Source organism: Buceros rhinoceros, unplaced genomic scaffold (genome assembly GCF_000710305.1).
Source record: "Buceros rhinoceros silvestris isolate BGI_N320 unplaced genomic scaffold, ASM71030v1 scaffold39309, whole genome shotgun sequence".
NCBI classification, from domain to species: domain Eukaryota; kingdom Metazoa; phylum Chordata; class Aves; order Bucerotiformes; family Bucerotidae; genus Buceros; species Buceros rhinoceros.
Genome location: NW_010430420.1, coordinates 1 through 6933, shown reverse-complemented (window position 1 = coordinate 6933; position 6933 = coordinate 1). Strand labels below are relative to the sequence as shown.

The window sequence follows — 6933 nt, the reverse complement described above, 5'->3', positions numbered from 1 at the left end:
CCCCCCCCCTCCAAAAGCCACAGAGGTGGCTTGATGATGCAGATGTGGTTGTCTGCAATGTTGCAGGGTGGACAGACTTACTGGTGATATGGGAAGAGGGCTGCTGAGCTGGCCAACATCACAGTGCCTTTAAGCTTTGAATCAATCCGTGTCCCTAGCTACCAGCTGCACATCGAATGTATGCTGATCTGTGAAGAGACCACTGTGGTGCTGGACATGATTCAGCCGAAAGCTGACACCATCAGGAGAGCCTGCGAAGGTAAATGACCTGACCTTATTTCTGGATCTTATTTATGACAGGAAGCTTCAAACCTTGCAAAGCTCCCCGGGAGCTCTGCAATGATACTACCCAGCCCCCAGAAAACTCCCCTGCAGTCCATTCACTGATTCACTGCAGAATATGGCATGTAGCTTTAGGTATCTCCACTGATGGTCAAAGCCCTTAATAGGACCGGAGATCATTTTCCCTCAACCTCAGCCCTCTTTTTCTGCAGCAGATGTATTCCTCTGAAACACTTTCAATGATGAAGCGTTGGAAGCTCGTCAGCCCTTTCAAAAGAGCTGAATTTAGACAGCAGAGCTGGCGCTGTTGCAGCTAATTCATCCAGTGTTATTTGACACATTAAGACCTTCACACAGCAATTTTCTCTGCTGCCAGAAAAACATAACCCAAACTTCCCCCAGAAAGCAGTGATTGTTTAGTTTTTTCCTGCCTACAAATGGAAGCAGAAGAAGAAGTGTGTTATTCCTGATTCTCCAATGTTATGAGTAAGTGGAGATATTATGCAATAGGCTTTGGCTTTCTGTGGCAGAAACCTCAGGTCCCGCTCTGCTGAGAGCAGGATGCTCTTCTTGGCACTCTCAAGTGCTGCCTGTCCTACAGAGCCGGTTCCCCCAACTCCTGCCTGGGGTTTCTCCAGCTGGCATTACAGCATTTCAGCATTACAATTTATTTCCTGCTGGGATAAATTGAAGTTTCCCCAAAAAAGTGTCTTCCCAGCAGCTCAGTTCCTGACTCAAAGCAAGTGCTTCAGAAAACACACCACTGCAGCACCCTGTGCAAAAGCAAGGACAGGGACCATACCCTTCATGCCCTGATAATCACATCCGCCATGCGAGTCAAAGAGCAGAGCGAGTGTGTCTGGGTTTAGCAGCTGGCAGATAATCGCGGGGCTGTCAGGACTGGCTTCACTGCACAGATGAATGGAGTCTGGAAGATTAAAATTGCAGCCCAGTTACCCTCGCCCACACCCGGGTAAATCGGGGTGCTTCCAAGGAACACATCGAGTTGATGGCAGTTAGTGAGAAGAGTCCAGCTTTAGGTTATCTTCCACTAGGAACAAGACACAAGATGTAAAGAGAGAAAGAAACGTTTTACAGCTCACAGAACTGAATCTATGTAGAATGAGTTTTTCTGGGGGTTGAGCCATTGAGCTGCAGAACGGAAATAGCAGATTTGGTTTGGTGGAATTCCAAATCCCAATTTCAATGAGGTTTAGGGAATGTTCTGGAGTAACAGCGGCTTTTGTTTAAAAGTATACTTCCTGCTTTTCAGATCTTCTGAACAGTCATCGCCTGCCACTCTTTTGTCAACTGATTCTCAAAGTTGGAAACTTTCTGAACTACGTAAGGACTTCCTTTGTCTTGTCCTCCCCCTGTTCTAGTATGTGGGTGATCTTTAGGGTCGAAATTTGGGTGGACACTGGAGTTACATCTGCTTTCTTTCTGTCTTGTAGGGAAGTCACACGGGCGATGCTGATGGGTTTAAAATCAGCACTTTACTCAAACTAACAGAAACCAAAGCAAACCAAACCCGCATTACGCTGCTCCACCATATTCTGGAGGTACCACTGCCAACTCCTGGGCATTAGGGAACGGGGAAGATTTTATCACAGATGAACCGTTTCTCTTACTCTACTTTCAGTTAATGCCACACGCTGGTATTTGTATCCTCCCTGGCTAGCTGCAGAGTGTCACATGTTGGGAGTGTTAGAATCACTTAGGCTGGTGGAGGCTGCTTGTAGGCACTACTCAGGAAGCTCCTTATTTTAAGACTTGCTCTGCTTTCCTTCAGCGTCTTTTCCTGCAATGGCTGGAATTTCCTTTTTCATATTTGTGCAATCTGCACATCAACAGATGTAAACCACAGAGCAAATGACTACAAAAGCTATTCTGGCTGGTGTGCACCCACCAGCCCTTCTGCCTTTCCACAGCCTTTTCCTTTTCTACCAGACTATGCTCAAGCTTTTCATGCTTCTCTCCAAGCTCTCCATGCTCTGCTTTCCCACCTTCATTCATGAAGGTCCCTCCATTACAGTTACACATGTTCGAGCCCTGCTTTAGCTGGCAGTAGCTTCAGCAAGTACAGCCATGAAAGTAAATTATGCAAATAAGATTCAAGCCCTTTTAATACTCTCCTGGGACAGTAGTAAGTGTCAGACTGCATGAAACCACAGTCCTGCCTCCTCCCATGGTCAAGAGTAGGTTTCTCAGAAAAGGGTAGAAGAACAACTCAGCAGCAGGTCAGCTTTGCTTGGAACTAGGAGTATTTCTCAACATTCAGCCCTCTTGTGTGTTTTTATAGCCGGGGAGCAATGCCTTTCCTCTCTGAATGTGTCTTGTTTTGAATGTGGCTTGGCTCTGTGAGGTAAAGCAAACTGCAGACAGGGGCAGAAGCAGGACGTGGTGCAATTGGCCTTCCTGGGCGCTTCTGCCCATGTCTCTTTCCCCCAGCTTCCTCCCTCAGCTCCTGCCACACAGCAAGTAACACTTCTTTCTCTCTTCCACTTCAGGAAGTAGAAAACAGTCACACGGACCTACTGGATCTGCCAAAGGATCTTGAATATGTTTCAAAAGCAGCAGGGTAAAATTGTGTGTCACTTCCTTCAAATGAAAAACAAAAATAAATCTCATGCACATCAACAATGTACCAGAAATTAGGACATATGCAGCTGGTATAGCACATTAACAAGATGGCATCTTTTTTACTTCTAACCGAAAGATTTGATTGATGAGTGTTGAAAACCCTTTAGTATATAACAGTTGTACTACAGCTGGCAACACTTAGGGCTGACATTTGCAGAGCATTCAGTTAATGCTGCCTCCGAGGCTCTTCTAAAATCTGCACTGTCTTCGTGGTAGCAGGAGCGCGTGAAGGCCAGCTACCCAGAAGCATTCAACTGGGGCAAGTGAGCTAATGCTGAGCTCACTTCAGGACAGCCTGTTGAATGGGTGGACTTTTTTTGCTGTTCTACGTGACCTGGCAGTCTTTTGATAAGTGCTGTGGAGAGAAGGTGTTTTCCCCGAGCTTGGGCTGTATAGAGCGTTCACAGCTCAGGTTTCAGTTCAGTGAAGTGGTGGGAAGCAGAGGGACAATCAAACCACCAGCTCAGACTTGTCCACTCTTTGGTCAGTGCAAGATGCAACTTGCGTCATCTAATGGGGTGCGTTCTGTGTGCTTTCAGAATTAATCTTGATATCATTCGCACGGAGTCCAGTAGCAATTTAAAGAAGTTGCTGGAGCTTCAGCGAAAAGTCTTATCATCAAATGACGACGTGAAACAACAGTATGAGAAACCTATCCAGGTCAGTCACAGGGCTCCCTTGTATCTCCCCATTACACCCACAGAGGCAGTGTGCAATACACAGATAGCTGAGGAAGCTCGTGAAAGGGTGGGAAATAGTGCCACAAGAGATGCTCAGATTTGGAAATAGGTTGCAATGCCACACAACCCATCCGTGCCTATTTGCCAGCTCCACCCCAAACCTAGATACCTTTGTTGAGGCCATTTCTTAAGGCCTTTGCCCTTACTACCCTCTCCACTCTGATGTGTGACTCCTCATTTTGAATGAAGATGTTCACCCACTGTGTGGACCTGTCATGGTTTAATGCCAGACAACAACTAACCACCATGCTGCTGCTCACTCACTCCTCCCCACCTCACAGTGGGATGGGGAGGAGAATCGGAGAAAAAAGGTGGAACTTTGGGTTGAGGTAAGAACACTTCAATAACTAAACTGAACTATAGTAACAACAATAACAATAAAATATAATAATAATAATTGTAGTGAAAAGGAATATTTTAAAAAAAGAGGGAGAAAAAAAACCCAAGCCCTTTCTCTCCTCCTCCCGCTGACTGATGCCCGAGCAGCAATCCACCTCTCCTGGCCAACTTCCCCCTGTTTATATACGGGGCACGACGTCCTGTGATATGGAATATCCCTTTGGCTAGTTTGGGTCAGCTTCCTGGCTCTGCTCCCTTCCAGCTTCTTGGGCACCTGCTTGCTGCCAGAGCATGGGAAACTGAAAAATCCTTAATTTATGCTAAGCGCTACTTAGAAACAGCTAAACCATCAGTGTGTTATCAACATTATTCTCTCACTAAATCCAAAACACAGCACTGTACCAGCTACCAGGAAAAAAATTAACTCTATCCCAGCCACAACCAGGACAGTATCACCAGGGTAAAGCCCTTCTCTTGGGGGGAGCTTTGCATGCAGCTTTCCACACCTTGCTCAAGCCACCCTTGTAAGCTGGCTCAGCACAGTCAGCAGGAGCAAAGATCATCTGCAAATCTTAGTTTCTTCCCACCATATAAGCTCTGCTGAAGTTAAAAGCCAGGGCCCAGAGTCTTCCTCCAAGCTCTTACACTGACATCCTTTTTTCTTTAAGTGCACTTCACTCATCCTCTGGGTGGTGTTTTACTGTGTATATTAAACACATTTCAGGATAGCATCGATGCCTCCAGAAAGCTCGAAGAAGAATTTGAAACCATTGAAAGGAAGAGAGAAGAACTTGCAAATTACCTCTGTGAAGACCCAAGCAAGTTGTCCTTAGAGGACATATTCAGCACCATGAAGACCTTCAGAGATCTCTTCATCCGAGCCCTCAAGGTTGGCGTTTGCACACTTGATGCTGATCATCCCTAGTACCTCTGCTCCGACATACAGGGGTGGGGTGGGCATGCACATCTGATGGGGGGAGTCTCTGGTCATAGCCTCCTCTTTTTAGTGCTTGGCATGAGGTCCATGGAGTAAAGAGGCATCTGATCCCTACTCCACTGCATCCTCATGCAGTGCTGGTGTTCCTGGCCTGGCCCACACCCTGGTGGTTTGTGATTTTGGTGCAGCTTCAGCTGCAGAGTCACAAAGATCCTTTAGAGTCAAGTGTGCAAGTTTTAGAGGAAGAGGCTTGTAAAACTTAACCCTTTGCTTCAACCTGAGCAAACAGACTCAGAAAGGGGATGTATAGTAAAAAAGACTCCAGTTTAGAGTAAATTGTGTCTTCAGTACCTTTCACTTTTACCTCAGCTGAAGGTCATGCAGATCTGCACGCTGTTAGGCAGATCCTCCTACTGGGATGTGGCAGAGTCCTGGACCCCTGGTCACCCTCTTGGCAAGACAGCTCTTATACCTTGTGCCTGTTTATTGCACAGATTAAGGCCAGACTTTCTCTTCCTTCTTTGCAACCATCTGCAGATCTTCTTCCTCTTCATTGGCTTTTCTAGCAGACATTTAGCCAACCTTCTTATTCCCCTGTTACCTTTCTGCAGGAAAACAAGGACAGAAAGGAGCAAGCTGCCAAAGCAGAGAAAAGGAAGAAACAGCTGGAAGAGGAAGAGGGGAAGAGACAGAAGGGAGAAAATGGAAAAGTCAGTGAGTATCCGAAAGAACTCCAAAAAAGAGAGCCAGAGCCAGTAGGAGCTCTTTGCTGGTCCTGCTTTAATGGAGCAGGAGTGATAATTTATTTTGTGGGTTTCCGGGTGCTGACTGACTAAAGACTTTTAGGTGTCTTAGCCTTAGCTAAGAATTGACTTTTCACAGTTGCAGCTGGGCAAAGTTAATTTTAGGTTTGTTGACTGAACAGCAGAGAAAAAAGAAAATGAAATTACACCATTTCAGTTAACTTTTTCAGTTTCTAAACATAACTTTTGAATCCCAAATCTAACAAGAGGCATTTGACTTCTCCCTCTAAAATCTCCATCTGTACTTGAATAGTCTCTCTTTACCACAGACTACTGATGTCCCAAAAATCTTGTAGATAACTTAAATCTTCCTTTCTCTGGATGAAAACAAAAGGTACAACCAAAAAATACAATTGGAAGAAGCTCAGAGGAAAGGAAAATCAAAGTTATTTTCCCTCCATCCTCACTCCCCTCACCCTGCCAGCCCTGCCAGTAAAAAAAAAATTAAAGGCCCCCACCAACATGGATAACAAACAGGAGGCATTTCAAGGTCATGCCACAATCAGGCACAAGTACAGGCAGAGCTGGTGCCACTGGTGCTGGGCCATAGCACCCAGACTTTGGAGTGAAGCCTTTGACTTCAGCCGGAACACACTGCTGCAGTGGTACAGAGCGCAGGCTGCTCCCAGGCTTAGCATGGGAGCCTTGCTTTCACCCAGTGGTCACTTATACCGGGACAGCAGTACCCACTCCAAGCAACAGCATCACTGCAGTTTCCTTCTGCCCCATCTCATGGACAGGTTTAACACCCATCTCTCTCTCTCTCTGTGTCCCAGTTAAGAAGGGGCTGGTGAAGGAGGAGGAGGTGTGCGTCATCGATGCCCTGCTAGCCGACATAAGGAAAGGGTTCACGCTGAGAAAGACAAAGAACAGACATGAGCTGGATGCCATACCTAAAACCTTGCCTGCAGAGAGCCCAGAGGAGAGCAAGTCTGGTAAGGACACAGACCTGACTGTACCTGAAGCTTTTCTTCCCCATCTGCCTCTGAGCCCGAGCCAAGCACACAGGCAAGAAGCTGTTGCGATTGCATTTGGGGCATTTTATTTAAGGAGGCTTTGCAACAACTTTGTGCTGTGGAGAAGGAGCAGAGAGCCCTGAGCTGTTGCCAGCCAGGACTGTCCCAGAATTAGCAGCAATTTGAAGCAGCATGGCCTTGACCCCATGCTGATAAACCCTGAGTGACATGGC

General features: G+C 46.5%; 1 protein-coding gene across 1 annotated transcript in view; it reads left to right on the top strand.

The window, feature by feature from the left end:
• Nucleotides 1–6679, top strand: part of LOC104499523 (inverted formin-2-like) — a gene marked incomplete at its 3' end in the record, with an annotated part of 9613 nt that extends 2934 nt beyond the window's left edge. The window contains exons 6-13 of the mRNA XM_010143034.1: nucleotides 159–259; nucleotides 1556–1626; nucleotides 1737–1844; nucleotides 2793–2863; nucleotides 3465–3585; nucleotides 4729–4893; nucleotides 5311–5395; nucleotides 6521–6679. Coding sequence (XP_010141336.1) covers nucleotides 159–259; nucleotides 1556–1626; nucleotides 1737–1844; nucleotides 2793–2863; nucleotides 3465–3585; nucleotides 4729–4893; nucleotides 5311–5395; nucleotides 6521–6679 — 881 coding nt within the window. The remainder of the gene's footprint in view (nucleotides 1–158; nucleotides 260–1555; nucleotides 1627–1736; nucleotides 1845–2792; nucleotides 2864–3464; nucleotides 3586–4728; nucleotides 4894–5310; nucleotides 5396–6520) is intronic.
• Between the last annotated feature and the right edge of the window lie 254 nt (nucleotides 6680–6933).